Raw genomic sequence first — 27,959 nt, 5'->3', positions numbered from 1 at the left:
AGTAAATTACGTAATAACAACAAACGCAACTTCTTGAAACAATTGATTATAATAGCAAATATCAACATAACGGATCAACTAAACTCGAAACTGGCATAAATGAGCTTTTAAATTGTTTCAACAATAACATCATTTGTAACAAAACATTCATTTGCATGCACATAATTTTCATTTTTCCCCTCATTTCTTTTTTGTTCTTTGAACTTTTCGTCTTTTTCTTCGTCTTTTCTGACCACCTTTACTTGATCTCTTTCTTTTGTTCATTCTACTTTCTACTTTGTCTTTTTTGTAACTAAATTGTTTTTGAAAATATTCAGAATCCTCTTGTTGTGAAATTGGAACAAATGATTTGATTGGTGAGTTTATACCGCTTCTTACCCAATCAGGAACATCGTTACTATTTCTGGACTGGTTTACACAATTTTTATTTGACTGGTTATTTTTATTCCATGGCCCAGTTATTAAAGCATTGGAACCAGACTTGACAACAGAAGCAAGGGTTATGTTATCATCATCTGAAGAATCTATGGAGCTGCTTTCTTCCCTGAAAATACATAAACATTGATCTGGAGATCACCATTCACTGTTAAAGAAAATCAGTTGATAAACAGAAAATTTATTCAAATTTATTTATGATTATATACAGGCCTGCAATTATTAACTTTTCCTCATCAAATTCAACCATCTTATATCATTGAGTTTTCTTGCAGATGCTCTGTATTAATATTTTCAATCTACCGAGGAAGACGAATAACTATACACATAGTCTTTCAATAAAATGTTTCGAAAAAAAAAAGCCCTGTCCATTCTATATGCTAAAAGAACTAAGAACATACTTTCTTTTAATAGTTTAACAGTTTGAAATAATTTAATTCTAACAATATCAAAGGCAATCTCTACACTGTAAGAACAAATAATGACAGCTATGAGAAATTGTTTGCAAAGTGTCCTTATACAGTATGACCAGAGAAATTAACTCTGATTAAAACTAAAACTATCACTAAATGTGATTAATACCTCCGCAAGACTGCTTCTGCTTCGGAAATGAGGATGTTTCTAGTAACAGAATACCTTGCAAAAGAATTGAAATCGAGTTATGGTTGTGGGCAATAAAAGATATTTGTGGTTCTTGTATGTTGCATTTCCTTTCAATGTGGTTGGCCATTGATGAAGTTTTATTGAATTACTCTGCAATAAGTCCAGAAAGACAAGGAAAAAGAACAAAGGGCAATAACTCTATAAATACTGAAGATGGAGTTATGGTTATTGTACACTGCACTTCCTCTCATTGCACTTGACCATTGTATGAAGTTGTATTGAATTCCAACTACAAGTTTTCAAGTTATGCACAGGAAAAAAAAGTAACAAAGGGCAATTACTGTAATTAGTCCAAATAGAGTTTTGGTTCTTGTGTACTGCACTTCATCTCACTGCCCTTGACCATTGTATAAAGTTTTATTGAATTCCAACCATTAATTTTCAAGTTATGCACTGGACAATAAAAAGTAACAAAGGGCAAAAACTTTTAAATGAGTCAAGAAAGAGTTATGATTTCTGTACACTGCGCTTCCGACCATTGTATGAAATAGTATTGAATTCCAACTAGAAGTTTTCAAGTTATGTCTGGACAAGAAAAAAGCAATGGAAAAGTAACAAAGGGCAATAACTCTGGATAGAGTTATAGTTCTTGTGCATTGCACTTCCTCTTATTGTGCTTGATCATTGTATGAAGTTGTTTTGAATTCCAACCAGTATGTTTTAAGTAATGCTCTGGACAAGGAAAAATATCAAAGGGCAATAACTCTGTAATTTGTCAAAATGGAGTTATGGTTCTTGTACACTGCACTTCCTCTTAATGTGCTTGACAACTGTATGAAGTTCTATTGAATTCCAACCAGTAGTTTTCAAGTAATGGTCCGGGCAAGAAAAAGTAACAAAGGGCATTAACTCTGTAATTAGTCAAGATGGAGTTATGGTTCTTGTGCACTGCACTTCCTCTTAATGTGCTTGACCATTGTATGAAATAATACTGAATTCCAACAATTTGGCTTCAAGTTATGCTCCGGACAAAAAAAGCAATGGAAAAGTAACAAAGGGCAATAACTCTGTAATTACTTTAGATAGAGTTATGGTTCTTGTGCACTGCACTTCCTCTCAATGTGCTTGACCATTGTATGAAGTTATATTGAATTCCAACCATTAGTCTTCAAGTTATGCTTTGGACAAGGAAAATGCAATGGATCGCTGGACCAACCGACCGACCACCGGATGACTTCTATATACCCCCCCCCCCCCCCCACTCAAACTTAGTTTCGGGGGTATAATTAACATAAAGCTTTACAGGTGCCTTGAAGGCTAGAGTAGGTATGCGAAGTTAACTACCATCATTTTCTGGTATGCTACATGGAAAACTTTCTCATTTGAAAGTAATCCATTAAAAGTAATTTCTGGGATATTATCACAATCATAGCCTTGACAACCAAGTAATAAGGTCAGTGACTTTAACCAATTGCCCATTGAGACAACATTTCCTTGTAACAAGGTAATATTATATTCATTGGTTTTTTAAGTTGTAACAATGCTATTCAGGTCATATAATTATGACAAATTCTTATAAACAATTCAGAAGTTATTGTCAAGTATAACTGATCTTACCAACTACTCCCACTCACACTATCATCCTCAATGTCTTCCATGATGACCTGACCTGAAACATACATGTATAATACTGTAGATATACATTATAATCAAAGTATACTGTATGTAATCAATTAATATCTTTGTAAAAAAAATTAAATTCTTCTGTGATGCTAATGACCTAATCCAAAACATACTTACAAATAACAGTAGATGAATTAAAACATTAACAATATAGCAATCTAAACCCTTTGTGAGTTAAATATTATGCATTTAGTAATTGTTCTTTTTGTTATTTTTGTTGGTTTAACGTTGCACCAACACTGTTCAGCTCATATAGCATCTTTCCAGATTTACTGGTGGAGGAAAACCTCAGGTCCCTTCTGTGCATTATTTCAGGCACAGATGTGACAACATCATACATGTGAACTATTTTCGATGATCAAGTGGGTGATTTTTCTTCAAAAAGAGGGAAATTTTAGAATTTGCAATAAACAAAGAAAGTTCAGATATCAAAAAAGGTAAATTTCTTTAATTTGTGAAATACCCATTATTTTAAGAAAAATCTTTGAAAATATGGCTGCAGAAAGTGGCAGTCTCCCGCTAAAAGTGGGAGTGTTCAAATGTATGCAACATTCTGTAACAGGGTTCATACAGACATCCAATGCCAAAATTCAAGGACTTTTTAAGCACTATTTAAGAACGTTTTCCCATTTTTCAAGCACATTTGTTACACATATATCGATACAATCTTCAATGTAAGAAGTATAGTTTATTTGCCATTTTATGTTGAATGCACATTTTCTGGCCATAGTTTAAAGATTTTATAGAACAACAAAGGGCGCATCAAATACAGATTAGTTCAAAACAACTATAATTTGTCCTGACTTACTGTTATGTTGAGCAAACATTTCTTTGATTTTGATCCTTAATTGGATCATTCTTTTGATTTTGTTTACTGTTGATTTTTATTGACACTATGTCATTAAATCATTTTCACATATATTTCAGCAAATTTAAGCACTTTTTAAGCACTTTTCAAGACAGTAAGCAAATTCAAGGACTTTTAAGCACTTTTTTACATTTTCAAGCACTTTTTAAGAAAGGGACTCAAATTTAAGCACTTTTTAAGACTGTAGGAACCCTGTGTAAGCTGGACAGCTTCCTCACATGAAAAAATGTGATTCAACCCTCAGTGGTGAGGGGCTAGTGGTTTGAAGTCAATAACCTTACAAACTCAGCCACAGATGTCACACATTTAGTACTAAAGACAGTACAGGGAAATTAAATCTTTGATGAAATTAAATGCTACATGTCCCAACTTATCATGATTATTAATAGGCAGAGGAATAAGCCTTTGGTTTAAACATATCTATTTAAGTTTAATTGCTAAACAAGTTCTTGCTACTTATATTTATCACTTTCGAGTCTGCTTCCTGGAACCAACCAATACTGGTGTCGTATGAAGAAACATGGTAGTGACCCAAGTAAGGCTCGAACCCATGATCCCTGGACTGAGAGGCAGACACCTTAACCACTTGACCACTGCTTCCCTTATGGAATAAGCCTTTATACCGCTTGATTTCTTAAATAAAAGTGAAAAATTTACGACCAACACAAGATAGATGCCAGACAAAAGCTTTTTGTGCTCTGGTGAGTTTGAAACCATAGAAACTCTTCTCTGAATATAAAATGCTAAGGTGAACTAGAAATATAACAAACTAATATAACAAACTTAAACAGTAGGATAAACCTGAATTGTACCCATCATCATTCTGTGCCATCTTCTTATTTGTGCGCTTTGTTAACCCACGTTTAAATGTTCCCACTTCACGAGCTTCAGTCCGCAAACTTGGTCCACTCTCTTCCTCACCATCTCCGGCACCTCGACTCTCGACACATATTTCTCGTTTGTGACGCCTTCTATCACCAGGGGAACCGTCTGCCATCTGTCTCCCTCTGGGCGCCCCACCTCTACCAGGTGTATTACCCCGGTCATTGCTGACATGACGTCCCCTCAAGGTTCGAACTTTAACCTCTTCTTCCGGTTCAGGTTCGACATAGACATTACTAAAACCCTTTTCATCCACCTCGGCCTGCTGTTGAGCAGCTATAGCTAAACATCGACTAACATGAACTTCAAATAGTTTTCCTTTCAGAACTTGTTCATCGCAAATGTAACAAGTCTGCAACTCCCTGAAAAATGGCATTTATTTGTGTATCACACAAATAACAGATGCTGAAATCATTGTAAGTGAAAAAAAAAGTATGTGTACTCCAACTAAAAACTATACAACGACAAAAATTATCAAAATTAATTTATAAATTAATGGTTTTTATCGCTTCAAGGCTTTACTGGCAGAAAGGGATCAGACGAATATTTTTCATTACAAAAGACATTATTATCTTTGCATACACAGATGTTTTGTTTGGATTTTATGGCCAACCAACACAATTTACATGTACACCATATGACCCCAAAGAGATAAGATGATTTGGCTAACCTCGGGTGTAACAAACATAAAGCAACACCTGTGTCAATTCCACCTCACTTGCTGGAGCTAAAAGATGCATAGACTAATAATTTGATCTGCCTTTACGACCAAGCAAGGATAAACAGTGGCTGCAATTCTGATGTTTCAACCTTTAAAGGCAGCACGGTACAGATAATGAATGAGAACAAAGATTTGACTAGAAATGTGTCATCATGCCACGGATGCCCCCGCATGCAGCCAAAATTTCAGATGGTGCATTAATTATTTTTTTCATTTTAGGTTCAAAGCCCTTAAAACTTTTCAATGTTAACACAAACCATTTCCATACAACGTTCAAAGCACTGAAATTATTCAGTCTTAACCTTTTAGAAATAGCATATTGCATATTTGTAGCCAAAATAATGGCTAAAAGAATGAGTGGTGAAACTGAAAGTTCAAAATTTTTCCAACATTCAGGAAAGATAAGTTTGTCTAAAATCATTGAACCATGACCAAATTCAAACTTAAACTGCTTATTCCTAAGATGTATCTATATTATTTTCAAAGTGAAAGAGACATAACTCTGCCAAAAAATCATCAAACCATGACCAAATTCCAACTTGACCTGCCCATTCCTTTGACATATCCATATGTCAAATTAAAGTTGAATATGTGACACTGTTGGGTAGATAAGGAACAGAAACTGTAAATTTCATATTATTTTCAAAGTGAAAGGGGCATTACTCTGCCAAAAATCATTGAACCATGACCAAATTCCAACTTGGCCTGGGCATTCCAAAAACATATCCATATGTCAAATTTGAGTTGAATGTGTTGTACCATTGGGGAGATAATAAACGGAAACTGAAAATTTCATATTACTTTCAAAGTGAAAGGGGCATAACTTTGCCAAAAATCATTGAACCATGATCAAATTTGAACTTGACCTGCGCATTCCTTTGACACATCCATATGTCACGTTTGAGTTGAATGTGTTGTACCTTGAGGGAGATAATGAACGGAAACTGAAAATTTCATATTATTTTCAAAGTAAAAGGGGCATAACTCTCCCAAAAATCATCGAACCATGACCAAATTCGAACTTGACCTGTATTTTTTCATGACATATCAATATGTCAAGTTTGAGTTGATTGTGTTGTACCATTGGGGAGATAATGAACGGAAACTGAAAATTTCATATTTTTTTCAAAGTAAAAGGGGCATAACTCTGCCAAAAATTATCGAACCATAACCAAATTCGAACTTGACCTGTATTTTCTCATGACATATCCATATGTCAAGTTTGAATTGAATGTGTCCAACCGTTCTTAAGATAATGAACGGAAACTGAAATTTCATATTATTTTCAAAGTAAAAGGGGCATAACTCTGCCAAAAATCATCGAACCATGTCCAAATTCTAACTTGACCTGTATTTTCTCATGACATATCCATATGTCAAATTTGAGTTGAATATGTCCAACCGTTCTTAAGATAATGAAAGGAAACTGATGATGACGGAATGACAGAAGGACGGAAGGACGGAATGACGGAACAAGGTAACACTATATGCCCCGGCCATTACATGGCGGGGGCATAAAAATTTATTTAATTATACCAGTAATATTCTGAATAATATTTATCAGAAATAATCCTGGTTTTAAAAATTTGTTTAAGATTTAAAATCGCATACCCTTCTTCACCAGGACTGCTGCTTAAATGTTTAGCAACGTCTATCACATGTTCATCTGTAACAAATGAGGAAATAAGTGTACTTGCTATAGTAATGTCAAAACCATATCCAATACTTTTTTTTTGCAACATCCCATGCCTATTTATTGTGAGCAATTTTAGTTACTCAACCATTTGAAAATTGGTAAAACTCCAATAATGAATGCTCAGCATGAATTTTCATCCTGACCTATATCTGAAATCTTAATTCTTTGTCAAGACAAGTCAGACTATTCAAGTTTGTTTTGAAATTTGATTAATATGTTTAATCTACCTAATTCAAGATAAATCTGGAAATCTATCATTAAAAGTACCATAAAATAAGAAAAAAATATAAATATAATGAAAATCAAAAATACCTACAAACAAGAGGGCCATTATGGCCCTGAAGTCGCTCACCTGTATATTGGCCCGCCGGAGCGGGGCCAGTTTAAACCCCAGGGCTTTTATTTGAACAAACTTGGTAGACACTTATTAGAAGATGTTTCATGCTAAGTATCTAAGGTTTGGCTCGTTGGGTTTTTTAAAAGAAGATTTTTTTAAGTTTTTTCTTCACACATATATTTAAAAACAATGACACCCTGGGGCTGGGCAAGTTTTGACCCCTGGGCTTTTATTTGAACAATATTTGTAGACACTCTCTAGAATATGTTTTATGCTTAATATCTTAACTCTAGCCATTCGGGTTTTTTCCATGAAGATTTTTAAGTTTTTGCTATACACATATCAGGAAAATCAATGTCCCCTGGGGCGGGGCCAATTCTGACCACAGGGCTCTCATTTGAACAAACTTAGACATCCATTAGAACATGTTTCATGCTAAATATCTTAGCTCTAGCTCTTTGGGTTCTTTAAAAGAAGATTTTTAAGTTTTTACTATATTCATATAGGGAAAATCAATGACCCCCTGGGGCGGGGCCAATTTTGACCCCAGGGCTTTTATTTGAACAAACTTGGTAGACATCCATAAGAACATGTTTCATGCTAAATATTGTAACGACCAAGTACCTAGCTCATTGATATTTTCGGATAAGATGTTTTATCCGACTACTACTACACTACAAACATCGGAGATCTTTCCCGGTCTCCGAATAAATGACAACCAAGATTCCCTTCGTGAATCAATACCTTTTACATATGTAAATATATCCAGTGCGCTATTATAGTCCAATTTCATTTTATATATCCATAAAATACGTAATAAACACGTTTAATAATCAATTAGTTTCCCGGCTGCAGCCATTCCGAATTTAACGGACTTTACCGTTCGCGCATGTACAAGTTCAGCCGTTCCGAATGTAACGGACTTTATCGTTCACGCTTGTCCGAAACAGAGCCGGCTTGGGCTAAATTCTGGCACTGACGTCATCGGCTATATGACGTAGATGCCTGACCCCTGATACTATAAATACTCTGGCGCATGCAATCCGGCTGTCAGTGCCTGGATAGAACTTAGAATAGTAATCAAGCCGATTACAACCTAGAAAATGCCAGCAACTCCTTATTCCAAGGTAATATAATTATTTATGACAGTTTTATTGTGCCTAGATTATTAACCTCAGATAATTATATTTTCCTGACAGTTTATTTTACTCCAATTGTATTGTTTGATGTGACATAATAGAGAAATACCTATAAATACCAGCTTCCATGGTATTTTATCATAGATTCCATCCTGAAGTTCCAGCTACCATGGAACTACTAGTATAATCACCCCTTTTAATGTAGATATATTTATATGAACCAATATAATTAGACAGTTTATTATAAACCATATAGATCCACATATAACTTGGATGTCATACTTAGCTACTTTACATTGATATAGCTATTCTTTGGTTTAGTTCACAGCCTATAAGACGAGGATTATCACTAACCCTTCCAGACGTGGCCCATTGACGAGGATTTTCCAGATACTTACGAATTTAACTGTATTTGATATGAAATCTAAATAAATTATTTGTGTACTTTTATTTCAGGCTTTTGTGTTCTGTTTTTCCCTTGTAGGTTCAATTTTTAATACTCCACGTGCGTTCGAGAAGAACTCACGTCCTGGATATTGTTGCGTGTTTGGGAAGCAGACCCCGACTGCGTTTCAATATCTTAGCTCTAGCTCTTTGGGTTCTTTAAAAGAAGATTTTTAAGTTTTTACTATATGCATATAGGAAAAATCAATGACCCCCTGGGGCGGGACCAATTTTGACCCCAGGGCTTTTATTTGAACAAACTTGGTAGACACCCATTAGAAGATGTTTCATGCTAAATATCTTAGCTCTAGCTCTTTGGGTTCTTTAAAAGAAGATTTTTTAAGTTTTTACTATATACATAAAGGGAAAATCAATGACCCCCTGGGGCGGGGCCAATTTTGACCCCAGGGCTTTTATTTGAACAAACTTGGTAGACACTTACTAGAAGATGTTTCATGCCAAATATCTATGCTCTAGCTCTTTGGGTTTTTTAGAAGAAGGCATTTAAAGTTTTTTCTTCAGAGTTCTGCATCGAATTAAATTCTTTGAAACAATTTTCAAAGGTGACCACCAAAGGAACATTCCTGTGAAGTTTGGATGAAATTGGCTTAGTGGTTTATGAGGAGATGTCATTTAAAGTAAAAGTTTACGGACGACGGACGGACGCTGGACGAAAAGTGATCACAAAAGCTCACCCTGTCACTTTGTGACAGGTGAGCTAAAAAGCAAAAATAATTTGTCACATAACTCGTGCAAATACAATGATACTGCTAGGTTTTACGACAATTATGCACTTAAATAAAAAGCTATCTATTTTACAAACTTACATCTGACATAACTAGATCTCCACTCCTTTTATAATTTTTTTGCCTTACATAATCTTTAGTAAACTTAAATATATAAACTTTACCATGATGTACAAAACGACCGACAGCTTCATCAACAGATTCATGTCCATGTAAAGCTTCTGAAGGACAAGGATGACGAGTATGTACAGCTGCAGTGTGACTCGGATCATGATCACGATCATGTAGATGCATGTGTTGCTGGTGTGGTGAATGCTTGTCTTGCCTGGCAGTGTGTTTGTGAGGCAGTTGTCTTTGTGGGAGGGCTTCAGTCTGTTCCTCCTCTGTCACATTTGGATGGTGCTCGGTGATATGTGCTATATATTCTTCTTCATTCATTGGACCTATAATGTAGCAAAGTAATAATGTCTACAGTTAAGCATTTGAAAGATAGCAATATTATAACTCAAAACAACAAAACATGTTTGGTACATATACAAAATTTCATTACCTCAGATCATGGCCAGTCACCGTTAAATAAGAGGGCCAAGATGGCCCTAGATCGCTCACCATGACCTATCGAACTCATCCGAGCAATAAATAAATAATAAATAAATAAGTTTTTGACCCCAGGTGACCCATATTCCAACTTGATCTAGAAATCATCAAAACAAACTTTCAAAACAATTTGCAGGATTTTTGGATAAAAAAACAAAAGGGCCATGATGGCCCAAAGTCGCTCACCTGTATATAGGCCTGGAGCGGGGCCAGTTTTAACCCCAGGGCTTTTATTTGAACAAACTTGGTTGTATATGTATGCATGTATATATATATATATATATTATATATATATATATATATATATATACATATATATATATACATATATATATATATACATATATATATACATATATATATATATATATATATATATATAATATACATACATACATACATATATATATCATATATATATATACATAATATGTATATATATATGTATATATATATATATCTATATATATATATATACAAACACATTCCTCCATTTACGGGCATCGCTCTATTTGAGACCATACTTGTGGGGTGTATATTTAATGTGGGGCATACATAAGGCCTCGCAACTCTGGCATGTTTAAAACGATGTATGGGGGCGTAGGCTACCCTTCTAACATAGTGCCCGTAGGCCGGTTTTAGTAGTAAATGATATATGTCCCACAAATGTATATATTTATTATGGGGTTTTATGTTATTGGTCAATATGTTTTCACCTATGGTAAAATCAAATATATAGTTTTATATATATAACTTAGTACCCCTTAGTTCTGTTGTATGGAAATGTTCATTATAGGCCTATATAGTGGCGTATATAAAAATTGACTGCATGAAATAATGCCACTCAACTCGGTCTTATATATGGGCCCCGTAAGTGAAGATATGTGTGAATATATACATTTATATATATATATATATATATATATTTATATATTATATATATTTTATATATAAATATTAAATTTATATGTGTATATATATAATATGTATATATCTAACAAAAAAAAAAGTCAAGCTAATGAATGACCCCCGGGGCGGGGCCAATTTTGACCCCAGGGCTTTTATTTGAACAAACTTGGTAGACATCCATGAGAACATGTTTCATGCTAAATATCTTAGCTCTAGCTCTTTGAGTTCTTTAAAAGAAGATTTTTTAAGTTTTTACTATATGCACATAGGGAAAATCAATGACCCCCGGGGGCGGGGCCAATTTTGACCCTAGGGCTTTTATTTGAACAAACTTTGTAGACACTCATTAGAAGATGTTTCATGCTACATATCTTAGCTCTAGCTCTTTGGGTTCTTTAAAAGAAGATTTTTTAAGTTTTAACTATATGCATATAGGGAAAATCAAAGACACCCTGGGGCGGGGCCAATTTTGACCATAGGGCTTTTACTCGAACAAACTTGGCAGACACTCACCAGAAGATGTTTCATGCTTTACATCTAAACACTAGCTATCTGGGTTTTTTCAAAGAAGATTTTTAAGTTTTTGCTATACACAGTCATATAAGGAAAATCAATGACCCCCTGGGGCGGGGCCAATTTTGACCCTAGGGCTTTGATTTGAACAAACTTGTAGACACTCACTAGAAGATGTTTCATGCTTAATAGCTAAACTCAAGCTATTTGGGTTTTTTTAAAGAAGATTTTTTAAGTTTTTCCTATACACATATAAGGAAAATCAATGACCCCCGGGGCGGAGCCAATTTTGACCCCAGGGCTTTTATTTGAACAAACTTGGTAGACACCTATTAGAACATGTTTCATGCTAAATATCTTAGCTCTAGCTCTTTGAGTTCTTTAAAAGAAGATTTTTTTAGTTTTTACTATATGCATATAGGGAAAATCAATGACCCCCTGGGGCGGGGCCAATTTTGACCCTAGGGCTTTGATTTGAACAAACTTGGTAGGCACTCATTAGAAGATGTTTCATGCCAAATATCTAAGCTCTAGCTCTTATGGTTTTTTAGAAGAAGATTTTTTAAGTTTTTCTTATTGGTTGCCATGGCAACCAGAGTTTTTAATGGAATTTAAATTTTTGAACAACTTTGAAAGGGGTCCACCTAAGGATCATTTCTGTAAAGTTTGGTTGCAATTGGCCATGTAGTTTAGGAGGAGATGTTGTTTGAAAAGTTTGACGCCATTTTTTGAAGGACGCACGACGCACGACGGACGCAGAGTGATGACAAAAGCTCACCTTTGAGCACTTCGTGCTCAGGTGAGCTAAAAAAAAGTGACCTATTATAATCTCAAAGACACATGAGAAGTTACAACAAAATATCTTTAGCGGTTGACGAAATTTTGTTTTGTTTTGGGTTTTACGTCACATCGACACAGTATAGGTCATATCGCGACGTTCCAGCTTTACTGGTGGAGGAAGACCTCAGGTGCCCTTCCGTGCATTATTTCAGGCACAAACGGGCACCTGAGTAGAACCACCGACGTTCAGTATAGGTCATATCGCGACGTTCCAGCTTTACTGGTGGAGGAAGACCTCAGGTGCCCTTCCGTGCATTATTTCAGGCACAAACGGGCACCTGAGTAGAACCACCGACGTTCCGTAAGCTAGCTGGATAGCTTCCTCACATGAAAGAATCCAAAGTCCCTGTCGGGATTCGAACCCACAGCGGTGAGGGGCAAGTGGTTTGAAGTCAACGACCTTAACCACTTGGTTGACGAAATATGTCATACAAGAAGTTACATGTAAAGTTGAGTAGGATAACCCCACTTATTTTTGAATAATTGAGCAAAAACACACATACCATCAATTTCATCTTCATCTACAAGACCTTCACAAGTTGCTGCATGTTGCTCTACGATACTGACAGGAAACATTTTGCTGCACATAGGACACTCTAATTTCTCTATCTGTAATAACACAATATACTTGCAACAATCTTAAATTTTCCACCAGATATTAACTATTAGAAATTAGAATCTTAGTTATCTAAGTTTTGATTACAAAATGACCATGAATAAAGTTTGCTTAAAAATCATTAACTGAACATTTTAAAAAGTTGATTTTACTGCAACTGTTTTCTGTAAATCATATACAGTGCATCATAATATAGAATTTGTTTTCAATAACCCTGGCATTAAGTTTATCTTAAAACAATCCTAAAGCATTTACTGGTCAAAACATCAACAAAATACAATGGAAAATTAGGAATGCTGTTAAAATACCAGGCAAAATAAGGTACACTGCTATACGAGTGAAATCTAAAGCATGTAAAACATACCTTCTTCTTTCCTATTGGGTCTTCATCTGAAATGTTAGGATCTTTTACCCTCTTCCTTCCATCATTTCTTACATGACCTGTTTCCTCAGAATTATCTTGGTTTCTAATTCTGGCCCTGGTTGACCCTTTACTTCTTTCTTCATGTTCTGTACTGGAAACAGTCTCGGAGACATTTCTCCTCCTATTTCTAAAAGGTCTTCCCTCAAACAATCCAGTATCAGTCTCAATATTTCTAGTTCCACATCTTGATCTGCTAATATTTTCATTAAATATGTGCCTCTCTTTACCAGATACATTATCTAAATCGTTCAGAACATCTTGTGGATCAATCATATCTGAATCAGTGTCTTCTACTTGATGTTTTGATCTACTTAAATCATTTCTATATTGAACACTTGCATCATAGACATCTGACATATCATTAATATCAGCCTTTACATTTTTTACTTCTGGTTTAGTTGCAATGTCAGAAACAGGTGATTTTGGTGATTTTAAATTCTTTTGTTTACCCCCTTTGTTCAAGATATTTCTATATTTTGACTTTGAATTTGAAAATCCACTTGGTTCTACATGATGCTCAGTAATGCCGGTTGTAATATTTTTCCTATTTCTCAGTGTACTCTCAGGTTCAACTAAATCTTCATCTGAATCTATGTCTAACTCAATAGGTACATCAACATCACCGGGTTGTTTCACTTTATTAAAATAACGCTGAATATTCTCCATCCGAGAAAATTTTGGGTCTCTTTTTACTGATGTTCTTAAATCTTTAGTTGCAGGTACGTTTTTACTAAATTCCTTCATGGCATTGGTTTTCTTTGATCTTTTTAAGACTGGGGGGTCATCCTCAGAAACATCCAGTGAAAGAATCTCTTCATCTGAATCTTCCTTATCACATTTTGATTTTTCTTTAGACTGAAATCCTTTCCCTTTTCTAGCCTTTATTTCACAGAACTGTGTCGAGTACAAATCCCCTTCTTCATCTAAAATATTTGTGGACATCTGGCTACTGGTTATAGATACATTATCAGAGACATTAGAATCTTTACTTGAAGGTCGCTGTATAAATCTCTTTACTCCTTCAGGTATAGCAGTTTCTTCTTGGAGGTTAATATCTTGAAATGATGTCTGATCCCTACGATTCCGAGCTAAATTTGAAGAATTTGCATCTTTAAATTTCTTTTCAGAAGAATTTGCTTTATACCTCTTAAATGGTTCTTCTTCACAGTTTATATTATTTCTGGCATTAGACTTGGCATATATTTTCTTTGAAACACCATTGAAGGATTTCTTTTTACTAATAATAGGTGACTGAGAGCCTTCTTCATCATTTTCTTCGGACATTTTATTTTTTTCAGGGGACACAAAGTCTTTAGTATTAGTCACAGTGGATTTCATGTTATCTATAATGCTATTATCAATATCTGTTCTGCCTGAATCCCTGTTTGGTCCCGTTTTTTCTTCTAATCCATGTTCGGACAATTTATCTAAATCTTGCGATTCAGGAATGCTCTCCTCTTCTGAACCACTATCCAACTTGAAACAGTTTCGCTTTCTTTTACCCTGTGATACATTCCAACCACTTTGTTCTGCATCAAGATCCTGAGTATCCTCTACCAAAGTGACAACTGGTGGCTTTTTCGCTTTTCTTTTTCTCCCTCTTGCTATTGGCTTTCTATCATTAGCACTGTTTGGCACTGCCCTTTCATCGTCTTTAAACTTATCTTTAGTACTCTGTTCATTTTCTAAACAGTCCTTTTGTATATTTCTTTCTTGGAATACAACTTTCTGATGAGATTTTGTATATATCTGGTGAGGTTTTTGATTAGTAAACTTTGGAAGATTAGCTTTGTGTAATTCATTTTCAAATTCTACTTTTTCATCAATATTACCAACATTCAACCAGTCAAAGTCTTCATCTCTAGGCTGTGTTTCCTCAACAGATACTTGTGTTTCAGGTTCAGACCTTTTCAATGCTTCCTGCAAGTCCATCTCCTCTTGCTGGGTCTCTTCAACCAAAATCTTAGATGCTACTTTCTCTCTATTTAAGCTAAATGTTTTACTAGGTCTTCCTCTGGTGGATCGTACTTTATTTTCCTTTTCATTGGTGACATATTGCTTTCCTGTGAAATTTTCTTTACTTGTGCCAGCTCTAGGCCGACCTCGTGCTCTAGTTTTTGCTTCAATGACAAAATCTTCATCATCATTGTCATCTATATCATATGGTTGTGTTTCAGCTGACATAATGTCATTTTCCGCTGTATTGGATCTTACCGGGTTTCTCGTTGACCGTCCGTGTGTCAGAGATTCATTACTATTCTCGCTATCTATAATAATCTCCGCTAACTCATCTTTGCTGTTTACCTTCCTCTGCTGCTTTATAAAGCCTCTACCTACTTTTGTATCCTAGGAAAAAGAAAACAAATTACCTTTAAAAAAGAAATTACCTTGACAATTTACATTTAGATTCTATTAAGGTAAAATAATGCTTGATAGTCAATGTAGTACCAAATCTAATCTAAATTTGAAATTCTTTAAATCTCATAAAAAAAAATATATCTTGTTATCCTTCTTACCTTGAGCTGTTGTGGCCATCTGACAAGCCTATATTAAAATGTTCAATGGAATCCTCATCATTCCACTGTAGTACATATATTGTTTACTATAAATATAGTCTGTTTTATGCAGTAAATATATTAAATGCATAGATCCCTGACCTGTCTAATTCTAATTATCAAATTAGTGTATAAAATAAGAATTTCACTACCACATATTTGTTACTAAAATAGCATATGTCAATGTTTCTGATTATTAAATCTATTGTTTTCCAAATGAAAGGCAGTGTCTATTCTAGGATTCGAAAAACAGGGGGGGACTTTTATCGAAAAGTGAGAATTTATTACATTTGTTGATCTTTTTCCTTCTTTGTCTATGTAAAATTTTCCCCCTTCCTCTCAAAAAATAGGGGTGATTTCTTAAAAATAGGGGTGAATCCCCCCATCGCCCCTCCTAGAATAGACACTGGAAAGGTCAGAGTAGGGATTTTTCAATTGAACAGATTTAACATGGAGGGCTATTTTAAAGTACTGAAATCCTTCAGAAGATCAATGGACATTTACAAATTCAAGGCAAACAAATTGCAATTTAGCATACTTACAGTTCATTATCAGATATTAAATACATACTATGCCCCTTCTTGAGTAAAATATCATAATCATCGAAATTTATTGAAATCTATAAAATTCTTACTGTATATGTCAAATTTGAATAAACTATGTATGGGAGGCAGTATGGGTCAAGCAAAGTTGTTCTTTTCTTAAACATACTTACTCTGTGTGAGGTCAAAACATGTATATTCTATATTAACAAAGAGTCTGTTTAGCAATTATCAATATTTTCTAATATTTCTGATATCAAATTTGACCATAGTATATCTTTAAATATTCAACCTGCAAGGTAACAGAGGTAGGTCTTACCAGAATATCTTCTTCTGAATCTGACATTTCAATATAAACAGACTCCTTTCCTCGTCTCTTGATATCTAAAGTTCTGGACTGATGTTGACCAGTTTTAACTGGTTCCGGCCAGGCTATTCTATTACCCACATTTCTCTGCGCAATCTTTAACTTAGTCCTGTAAATCTCAAACAGTTGATATATTGCCATAGCTGATTTCTCCAACTCTTCTGTCCCACTTGTTCCGAAGTAACTGTCATATTTTAATGCCTGAAACTGAAACAATGCATCAATTGTGTCACAAATGGGCATAAAATAAGAACCAAAGACCAGTCAGATTTCTGTGTAACCTCCTATGTAATCAAATTAAGCTCAAGTTTTCTTAAATACAATTCTGTAACAGCTGATTCACTGTCTTTTATCATTACCATACAGCTAATTTGCAACAATGAATTATTTATAAATTATAATAAAAATCAGATCAAACATCTAAATCTCCTCCAATCCTCCTGAAGCATTTACTTGCCTGCAAGTCCAATCCTATATACAACAGGATTTAGTAAACCTCTATCATAAAAACTACTTTAAAACATTTGCTTCTTTTGAAATTTACTTCTAACATTTGCCTGTTTGTTAATCTAGTTTTTCACTATTTTCTGGTTATTTCTCTGTAGTCAGTCTACCTGTTTTCTTGGTAAACTTACCAGCTATTACCAATTTCTCTGCAGGTGGCAAACTACTAATCAACAGGAATTTCTCAATCAGCTGAGAGACAAATAACCAGTACACTCAATATTAAACAATCTGTGTCACAGTTTTGACTTCGCCCGAAGATTGGAACATAAACCCCTGGATTTCAAATCAAAGTTCCATGAAGATGCTTAAAATTCCTGACTAAGATACCCTCACTCACCTCTGGTCTAACTCCTCTGAAATGTCTTTTGAGAGGGACATGTTCTGTTTCAATCTGGAAATGATAAAAGTTGACATATTTGGTGAAACAAGACATCAGAAATTATGCATCATAACTTCAATCTATGTTTAAACACCAAATACTTTTTGGTTGCTGGGTTGCAAGTCACACAAAGAATGTTAAGGTCATACAGTGCCTTTCCAGCTTTACCAATGAAAGAAATAAAACATCAGGTGCAATATTTAAGACACATGTTCGCACTTGGGAAGAGTAATTGACCTCTAATAAAGCTTGATAGTTAAATCAATCTTACAGTTATGGCAGATAAATGTTATGAATTTAGGAAACCTTCACATCAACACTCTTACATTCAATCAAATAATTCTCGTACAAATAAAAATTCATAAATCACTGATCATTTACCTCACTATTCTGGCTATTTGATCTTGAACTTTGTCTACTTGGTGTCCTAGATCTTGATTTTGATCCGAATGATGTGACTGCGTCTTTCAAAGAATGCAAGCTTCCATCTGATGAAGATTTCTGAGAAGAACTGTTTCCCTTTTTCTCTGAGTTTGACTGCTTCAATGATTCGTGGGAACCAGATCTCCTTGCCCTATGCCTGTATTTTGAAGGCTGAGACTCGTTACACTGATCATCTATTTGTACAATGTATTCAGCATCATCATCTTTATCCATATCTGCAGCAAAACCTTCTGATTCTCCTGGCTTGTAAATATGAAAAATATGAGAGATTATTTTGTTACAGTTTTGTCACAATTTCTGTTACCCACAAGAGCTGTCTGAAATTACAGTGCTGTTAATTTGAAAAGTGGAGCACTTAAAAAATAATTTCTTTTTTGTCTCAGAGACAGACTTTAACGAACAAGTTAAAAAATTTAACTTCCTCAAAGTTTTATTTGTACCTATTATATTATATTACTTAAGGAATGATAATTTTACCCACAGAATGCCACGAAAATACAGGAAAAGAATTTCTCACATAAAAACTAGTATATTTTGGTCTTTTAATTAATTTTTTTTATGCATTCTTTATGCATTTAGTATATAGGTTTCTTATAAAACATTGAACTTTATTCTTTCTTTTTCACTTAGAAAATGTGTTCTTCAGAGTACAGAATGCTATAACTACATGAATTAATCAAATACATACAATAAAATGAATTCTACAGGTGTCATTACCATTTTGCTAGTCACGTCTTCAGTAACAGTGTCAGACATGTACATATCTTCCTCTTGGTGTTCCATTTCAGATACTCCTGGTTTTATATTCTTATTCCTCTTTGTAGCCACAGTGATTTCATCTACTGCTTTATCATCTTGACATTCCTGAAATAGCCCACGTATATATCTGATTTTTGTTTTGTTTATTTTCTTACCTTTAGTTGAAACTGTTATACTGTAATTTTGCAACATAATTAATTAATACATGGGTGCAAGTTAAAAAATTTTAAAAACCTGAACTATTTGTTTGGGGGCCAGGGGGCCGCCAGGGCCCCCGGTGGGTCCAGGGCAACGCCAGGCCAGGAGTTCAGGGGGCCGGAGGTCCGGCCCCCGGAAGCTCCTGCATTATAGCACATTTGAAGGCCTAAAATGCAATTCCCTTGAATGATTACATGCCAGATAACATACATACTGTAGTATAGTATTTTCACTTAAATATTGCTCACATAATTATTTCTTTCTTTTCTCTCTCTTTTTCTTAATTATATAAACAAAAACATTTCAACACAAAAAGAAATGTGCATTCATATATTGGTTCCACTATTTAATATTGTGGTTCCAACAGTAAAGAGTGATAAAACAAACCAATATATAAATAAATTGAAAATTGAGTTGATTTGTACCGAGTTTACGTTTTAATTAGGACTGAGCTGACCCTGATTCCATACAAACAATAAATTGTTTTCAAAAAAGATAATTAAAACAAGCCTGGTTATGTTTCACAGTAAGTTTGTTTTTCATATGGTTTGGATCGTCTGCGTGCATTTAATTCTTTTTTTTTCCCTGGATCCATACTTGATGGATTTTCTACATACAGTGCAGAAAGCTACGCCGGGAACGTCTGGCTTTTCCAGCCAGTTTCCGTAGTTATCCCCGTTTCGATCACATACAAACAACCATTCCCATCTCCATTTATTTTTTGAGGTCTTCTCGATATCTTTTGTATTAAATCCTTCGTGTAGAAACTTCATTTTGACTAACAAATTGTACAATTATACTTTCTGTTTACATATTACTCTGTAGCCGAATTGGTAACGAAGCCGCTTTTTCATTGGATGATTATAATTAGCGTGCCAATCTAAATCGTTGTAATAAATTCACGGATAAAATTGCATGCCGGGATTAATAATACATGTTTTCGTAAACATCTCGTATATCTTCGGAAACTATCAACAGTTTCCGCGAAAGTTTACTATTGACGCTTCGCTATGTTATATAGCGTTCTCGATTATGAACTTCTAATCGGTGGTACTTCTCATTTTGAAAGAGTAGACCCGCACCATACCCCTCCAAATATCTCAACGGATTTACGTGATTTGCAAAAATGATCCCTCCGGCACGTGAAAAACCAGAACTTCCGGCACATGCTGGAAAACTTGCACCCATGTTAATAGAGGTAGAACTTATTTCCCCTGTGCATTATTTCTGGCATAAATGGACAGCACTTAGTACATTATTTCAAGCAAAAAAGATACCACTTTGCATTACTGCATGGGCAACACTCATGAAAACTATTCTAATTGGCACCACTATGTGCATTATTTCATTTTTGAAAGAATCCAAACAGTCAAGATTTAAATCTATTGGGGGCAGGCAAGTAATACAAAGTAAGCTGCCTTGCCATGAAACCTGGATTTTGATAATTACGTTATCAGAAAAAAGTTGATCAAAGTAAACAACTTTTGGCCACATCATGGCCATGGCTGCCCATTTCAATGGCATGGATTTTGAAAAAATTCCACAAACCCTTCAAGAAATCAAAATAACATGTTAATAATACCTCAATATCCTCTATACAGTCATCATCTTTCAATGTAATATCAATATCTTCTATACATTTAGACTCGTTGTCCGAAACCTCCTCCCTAGACTCGTCTAATGTTGGTTGATCCAAATTTAAGACAAAGTCATTTTCTTCCTACAAATAAATAAACACATTCTTACAAAATTTTAACGATTGAACTTGATCAAAATACAGATATTTTCAATCAATATTTGTCACTGTAAAAGTCATATGGCAATTTTCCAGCTTTACTGGTGGACGAAGACCTCAGGTGTCCCTCCTTACATTGATTCAGGCATGAAATGGCACCCAAGTAGAACAGCTGATGTTCCTCACATAAAAGAATTCAAAGTTCCTGGTAGGATTTGAACCCACAGCAGTGGGGAGTGAATGGTTTAAGCTAATCAGAACTTATGGTACATCATAAAAGCAAAGTTACGCTTGTAAGCTATTCTAAAGAATTATATGGCCCTTGTTAATTCCATACTGTTGTCTTCCAAAGAGCACACAGAGTTAGGATTACAATTTTAAACTATCAACTTTTAACAATAAAACATATCAGAATAGCACCTAGAAACTATTGCCACAATAAATTCTCCCTATACATGTTCACTGAACCACTAACTATATAACATATGTGACAGTCCATTTAGCTATTTTTACACTAGAAAGTTATTGTCTTATCATAAAACAATTGCCCAAGTGGGCTTATACCTTTCATCATAGTAAAAGGTACTGAAGATAATTCTTGAGACCAAGGACGATTTTTTAACCCACAGAGCTTTTTTATCTTTTGTAAAAAAAAAAAAACTTTTTCAAAAAGTTTTGGATTTTTTCTCCTCATTATATTATCTGACACCCAGGCCTGACTCACTGTATTTATGGCACTTTACCCAATGATTTAAAAAAAAAAACTCCCAAAGACAAATTGGCATCATATATTCCTGATGAAGTCTACATGGTTTTGGAAGAGATTATTTCTAGAAATTATTAACAACAATCAGAGAACATACAGAAATCTAATCAATTCCATGATAAAGTGGGCTGAACTGAAAGCTCAATGTAATCCTCTCCATGTTTACACATTGACAAATTAAGCATCATAAATGCCATTATATACACACATATTTCTTAAAGGCACATTATGCCTCAGATATCCATATTTCTCAACTTTGTTAGAAATTTAATGGATTCATAGAATGTTAGATGTTAAACAACTGAAGAAAGTAGCCCTAAACATGCAGTACTGTGACAAAACAAAAGATAATTCATTTATATGGCAAATGAGTAATTTTTGAAAACTAATAAGATACCAAAGTAAAGTTTTTGAGAAATGAAAATGACAGCATTTCTGAGGCATATAAAAAGACATTTTATCTCATTATACATACCATATCAGAAGGTGGCTGTGTTGCATCATCATCATCTTGTACAGCAGACTCTTGCATGCTGCTCCTGGGAGTTGTATTGCCCTGTATTGAAAAAAAAAAACAATTTTCCTATAGGCAAGTTAAACTCTTTACCTGCTGAATTTAAGTATCAGCTTTGCCAAGGTTTGAAATCTAAACATTCCATTGGAAGTTCAAGTCTGATAATTTTTGTGCTAGGGTTGTAAACCTTATCACATAATTATGATGTGGTTGATGATCAGAAAAATATATATATTTGAAGTCTGAAGTAAATACGTTAAGAAATAAAGAACTTGTAGTGAAAAAGCCCAAAAACTTGAATCAGAAATCTTGACGAGGTCGCTGACGCTGGGCAATAAAACAGCTCTCAATACCTTAAAGTCAAGATTAAAATGTTAACAGTACTTTTTAAGTAATCACAAATATTGTCATATTTGCCATATTTTAAGCCTATCTGTTGCCATAGCAACCCCATTTTTCATCATAGGAAGAAAAGGAAAAGATGTGCATAATCTCCAGACTGCCATTTTCCTGTATTTTAAGTTTCATAAAAATATTTTCAGTGCTTTTGTGTTATCACTGGATACAGTTTATGAGTTAAATAAGCCATATTTTCAATCTATTTGTTGCCATAGCAACCAAAGTTTTCAATATAAGAAGAAAGGAAGAAGACGTGCATAATCTCCAGACTGCCATCTATCCATATATCAAGTTACATAAAAATATTTTAAGTACTTTTTGCGTTATCACGGGATCCAGATTTGTGGACGGATGGAGTGAAGGACTGACAGTCAAACGGACGGACAGAGAGAGGGTAAACCTAAAGTCCCCTCAATTTAAACCGGAAGGAGACTAAAAGCATTAAAAACACTTTTTAATACAATAAGGCCGAGTTGCACAAAAACGTGATTTTCTGAATATTTTTACTGTCTTTTGTCTATCTTTCTATTTCAACTCCACTAGTTGATCTATATAAGAATTAAAATTTTATGATATTTTAAGGCTTTTATACTAAAGTGATATTGATATTTGTAACAAAGTCATTCAGCTTCCAATTATTATCTATCATCAACAAAACGCAACAAGGTTCAAGGCTACATATTAATACTTATGTAAAATTTAGACTTCAGAAAAGAACAAAAACCTTCAAAGGCATGTCCTCTTCACTGTTTATTTCTATAACATCACTGGTTGGGGACTCCGTTTTCTGCGAAGAATATGATCTGTGATCTGATCCATTTATACCCTCACAACTCTGTTGTTTCAAACTGTGTGGTTGATGGTCTTTTGTTGATGCAAGAATTGCCTCCTACACAACAATGCAATTGCATTCATTCAACAAATCTCAATGATTTAGATTTTGCAATAATAATTGTCTTTATTACATAACATAATAATGCATAGTGAAATCCTCAGAACATGATGCACAAAATACACAATCAAGAAACTGATAAGGACAATTGGAAAAAAACCCTATCAATATAATTTATATAATAAAGGTATTGCAACAGAACTTATTAAGAACTTCCTTAGAAAGTATAGTAAGTAGTAAGTCATTTTCTTGAAATGCATTTCTTTTTTTTTTCTAAATTCTTAAATGCTACAGTGATAATGACTTACTTAATACAAGATCTAGTTATATGTAGCTACGCTGCTAGTATGATTCTATACAATAATCTTAGTATAACTCTTCTATATCTAAACTCCTTCAATTTAATTTGAAAGCAAGGTAAGTCAGTTACATCTTTTTTTGTGGGACAAGGGTCAAAAGCATTTAAACTAATAAATAATGTAAACTGCTTAAGCAGGAATACTGTTGTAGGTGATGGATGCTCCCCAAACCAGTACATTTGTCAATTTAAATTTGTTATTTAATGATGCATTGACTAAATTATCTCCCTTGGGCGCACAATAAAATACTCTGCCCAATATTTACCCTAATCTGTCTTTTCTCATCTTCAGATGCATCGTCCACATCAAACCCAGCTGAAAATGCAAAAAAAATGGTCTTAATTTCACAAATAATGAAAGGCATGAAATGCAATAACATGCCTTTTCCCAGCGTCACCACAGATCAGATTACCAGACCCGTTCCCAATGGCTTATATGCTTATTTTTTTCCCCAATCTTAAAAAAAATATTTCCAACTGAACTGAAAATACTTGATATCAAAACTGACCATAATTTGCTAGAATTCACCCCAGTATAGCTTAAGATGTTCCACAAATTTTTATTGTTAAATTTTAATGTATTTTTTTTGCTTTGAATGATATTTCCATCGGTTGGAATAAGCATGAAGGAGGTGTAAAAAGGTACCAAACACTTTTCCCAATCAAGCAATTTCACAATGCAAAATTACCCAAACTGGGCAAGGTTCTTTTCCCAAAATGATTAGGAAAAGACCTGAATAATGTTTGTCTCGAAAACATGCATAATTATGTTGAAGACAACATGTTTTCCTTTACGACAGATAGCAAATTTATTGATGTGTATTACACAGAATCTGATGATATTTTTTTCCCAATAATGTGCAAGAACAAAGTACAGAAAAATCTATCCTTCACCAAGTATTTAATAGAGGATATTTGTTTGTTTTGCATGTAAGATTGAAATATAATTTCACTGAGTGAACACCAGATGCAATATTTTTGAAAATATAATAGCTGGTGTTCACGAATGAAATATATTTCAATCTTATATGTAAAACAAATAAATTTTCTTTCTATTTTATGCTTTTTAAGTGATTTTAAGCTATTTTTTACTGATTTTGCCGCGTAACGTCTCGCATCTCCTTTGTGACGTCATAATATCATGACGTCACATCATCAGTTTTGAAATCTAGTTCCGTTAAATTTCTCTAATTTTGCTAAATTTCTAACATGATGTATGATGACATGGACTTTCTTTTCCTAAAGAAGCAAAATTTACGTATGACGGCATTTATTTCTGCCTGTTATTCCATCTAGTTATGATTATCTGTTCATCCGCATTCAGATATAGTCCGGCTACAGTGAAAATTATATTTTATAAATTTCACTAGTTGTTTATCAGAATATAATCATCTGATATATTACAATAAAACACTGGAAAGCATGAAATAAAAAGGAGTAAAAAAGAAAAGTAAAACTGCTGGCAGTCAAAATTAAGTTTTGGTACCCAACCTTCCATGTTTCACTGTTGTACTGTTAGAACTGGCATCTAAGAATAATAAGTTAGCAACAAATTAAAATATTTACTCCTTTCAACATATTACTATAATGTAATTTTTATGAAGTCTTTATTAAACTCACCAAATTCATTTATTTTTTCTTCAAATTTCTTCTTTTTCATATTTAACTTTGTAGCTGCTTTACCTTTCCTGTTTTGTCTTACAGGGAAATCATGACAAACAATCTGAAATAAAGTTAAATATAAATGAAGCAATTTAATCCATTTGATGAACGATGATCAGCTATACATCAGAAAATAAATAGTTATAGATAAAATATTATTAATATTATTTATAATATTAATGGTCATTCAAAATCACATTTTCTTTCAATAAATATTCTGACACAATATCCAAATGAAATTTTTTTATTGTTTTCATCAATATTTGAATAACTTGTGAATAAATGTGCCACTTGAAGACCAATTTACTTTAAACAATGCCAAAACCTCTGTCTGGGTCATCAAAATTACTACTGAAAAGTGGAGCAAAAAATGGCCACCTTTCATTTGCACTGAAGGTAAACTAATAAACAATTATATTGCTTTTCTTTGTTTACACTTAAATAAAATAGAGTGTGCAATTTTCCTCCCTCTAAAAAGGACTTCCAAATATTTAACAATTTAAAAGTACTTAACAAATACTCCACAATGCTGGAAAAAAACCAAACCTAAAAAACATCAACATATAATGTATCAATTGCAACCACAGCTCACTCAGAGAAGTGAGGGTGATTGCTGGGAAAACAATGCAAGTTTTGACTGCATTTTTTCAAAGAATTTTCCTGGCGAAAGATGCCTATAAACAGCTTCTGCTGTAGAAGTAAAGAAACCTGCCAAGTCCCTTGTTGAAGGAGCAAATAACTTACATCTTCATCACTTGCAGGCTCTGTCTCTTTCGGTGTTGTCACATAAGGTCTCTTGCTTCTTCCAACCATCTTTAATCATGACACAAATTTACTGAAAACAGTAAGCCAGGTAAATATAGGAAAACCATTCCATGAGGATTGTTTACAATTATAGGACATGTTAATTAGAGTCATTTTGACTTGTCCATTACAAAACAAGAGCAACTTAAACTAGATTATATCTATAATCATAATGTTGTAACCTCAAAGACTTTTTGAGTTACACTCAAGATAAAAATATGGGAATGGAAATGATGGACAAGACAATTACCATACTACTCACACTTTGAGTCAATCATGATTTTCTTGAGCAAATTTAATAATTTTGGAGCAAATTTGCTCATTAGCTCCTCCCAGCTTGAGCCCTGTAAGACCTTTATCTAATACAGATGATTATCAGGTAAATTACTTATTATTATTTACTTGGTCCCAACTGTATATAGGTTTTTATCATAGGGCCGAGTTGACCCGTACAGTTTTACCCTCCTATCTGGCTTATTCAAACTGCTAAAAAATTTGCCTAAAATTGGTCAGACAAACTTTCAATTCTCGTCTGACCCAGATAAATTTTTGTCAGTGACCAATTTTGTTTTCCAAATATATGCATACCTATGACAGCGCTGCCTTAATTTATTATTATTTCAAAGACGCAAAGGATTTCTGTAACATTTTTATTCTCTTAAATAAAAAATCATTTTATCCAGATTGATGGACTTTGTCTGAAAATGAAAACATTCAAAATCGTCATCAGGGATTTTTTTTGGCTTATTTTATAGCCGATATTCAGTCATATTCCCAATTGAAAATAGTATATTATTTTCCCAATCCACAGGAAAAAATTCCCAATTGAAAGTTACAAAGTAAAAATATTGAATAACAAATTTTAAAAATAAGGGTTTCTTCACTGTTATGGTGCTTAGATGTTTGAAGATGCCATCCTAGACAATAATTCTTTCCATTTATTTAAACACTGCAAAAGTTAAGTCATGCCTTTTTTCCCAATTTTTAACAAAACATCGCTGAAATTCCCAATTCCATAGGTATGGGTCATGTTCCCAAAATCCTGGAAAAAAAACCTGGTCATAATCAAAATCAGAGTCCTGATTACGCAGCATGTGAATAGAGTTTCAGTAAGTGGAAAAGGATAATCTGGATTCCACAGTATCTGTTTCAGAAATTTGTACTGGGTTCATTTTCTTCAGTGTCATCAAATACAGTCCGAGTGAGTGACTGAACTAAATACCTTGCATTTATAGATATCACACAACATATAAGGCCGCCAAAAAACACTTTCGCACCGCTCCATATATAAGTTCGCCAACTATTCATTTACACCATTATTTTATTAAATCTAATACCTGAACGCAAACATCTAACATACGATATGAAACCAAAGCACTTTCCTTTTATTATCCTATTTTTTTTCGACAAATTTATTTTAACATTACCGCGAAAACTAATGATAAAATAAAAATATTACACATAAAGATATTTTTCAACCTTGTATATTGTTACAAATACTGTGGTTGCAAATTATGTACATAAAGAAATCTTACCAAGTCCAGTATCGTTCTTGACGTGCTATTTTGCAGCAATAAATTTAGCAAAAGATATTTTACATATTTTACATGGCGGGAAATTTAGAC

The 27,959-nt window shown here is 33.9% G+C and overlaps 1 protein-coding gene and 1 long non-coding RNA gene across 4 annotated transcripts; both read right to left on the bottom strand.

The window, feature by feature from the left end:
- Positions 1-28: 28 nt before the first annotated feature.
- Positions 29-27,959, bottom strand: LOC132712959 (uncharacterized). Of its 3 annotated transcripts, none has more exons than XM_060695395.1 (18): positions 27,870-27,959; positions 26,275-26,365; positions 25,489-25,591; positions 24,135-24,184; positions 23,343-23,507; positions 22,181-22,261; positions 20,787-20,924; positions 18,965-19,111; positions 18,185-18,490; positions 17,762-17,815; positions 16,870-17,124; positions 13,394-15,799; positions 12,917-13,022; positions 9,719-9,997; positions 6,804-6,858; positions 4,391-4,833; positions 2,656-2,707; positions 29-544 (listed from the first exon to the last, which is right to left on the bottom strand). In XM_060695395.1, exons 2-18 carry the CDS (start codon positions 26,341-26,343, stop codon positions 181-183), a joined length of 5,073 nt encoding a protein of 1,690 aa, XP_060551378.1. In that variant the 5' UTR covers positions 26,344-26,365; positions 27,870-27,959; the 3' UTR covers positions 29-180. The 3 variants fall into 3 exon arrangements, with proteins under 3 accessions (XP_060551378.1, XP_060551379.1, XP_060551380.1); XM_060695396.1 differs by having other exon boundaries at positions 16,870-17,118; XM_060695397.1 differs by having other exon boundaries at positions 405-544; positions 4,402-4,833.
- Positions 12,126-12,862, bottom strand: LOC132712967 (uncharacterized). The gene is made up of 2 exons (XR_009623388.1): positions 12,692-12,862; positions 12,126-12,579 (listed from the first exon to the last, which is right to left on the bottom strand). It is a non-coding gene; the product is annotated as an uncharacterized LOC132712967 (long non-coding RNA).

This window comes from Ruditapes philippinarum, unplaced genomic scaffold (genome assembly GCF_026571515.1).
Source record: "Ruditapes philippinarum isolate M1 unplaced genomic scaffold, ASM2657151v2 ctg4862_1_1_1_1, whole genome shotgun sequence".
NCBI lineage: Eukaryota > Metazoa > Mollusca > Bivalvia > Venerida > Veneridae > Ruditapes > Ruditapes philippinarum.
This window is presented reverse-complemented; position numbering and strand designations above follow the sequence as displayed.

What these genes read in the sequence shown, in the direction of transcription:
- LOC132712959 (XM_060695395.1), bottom strand. Translation starts at nt 26,343, where the DNA reads ATGGTTGGAAGAAGCAAGAGACCTTATGTGACAACACCGAAAGAGACA. An exon ending in ATTCAGAAGAAGATATTCTG is followed by an intron (nt 15,800 to 16,869) that starts GTAAGACCTACC and finishes TCTTTTTCCTAG; the next exon opens with GATACAAAAGTAGGTAGAGG. An exon ending in AGATGAAGATGAAATTGATG is followed by an intron (nt 9,998 to 12,916) that starts GTATGTGTGTTT and finishes GCTACATTATAG; the next exon opens with GTCCAATGAATGAAGAAGAA.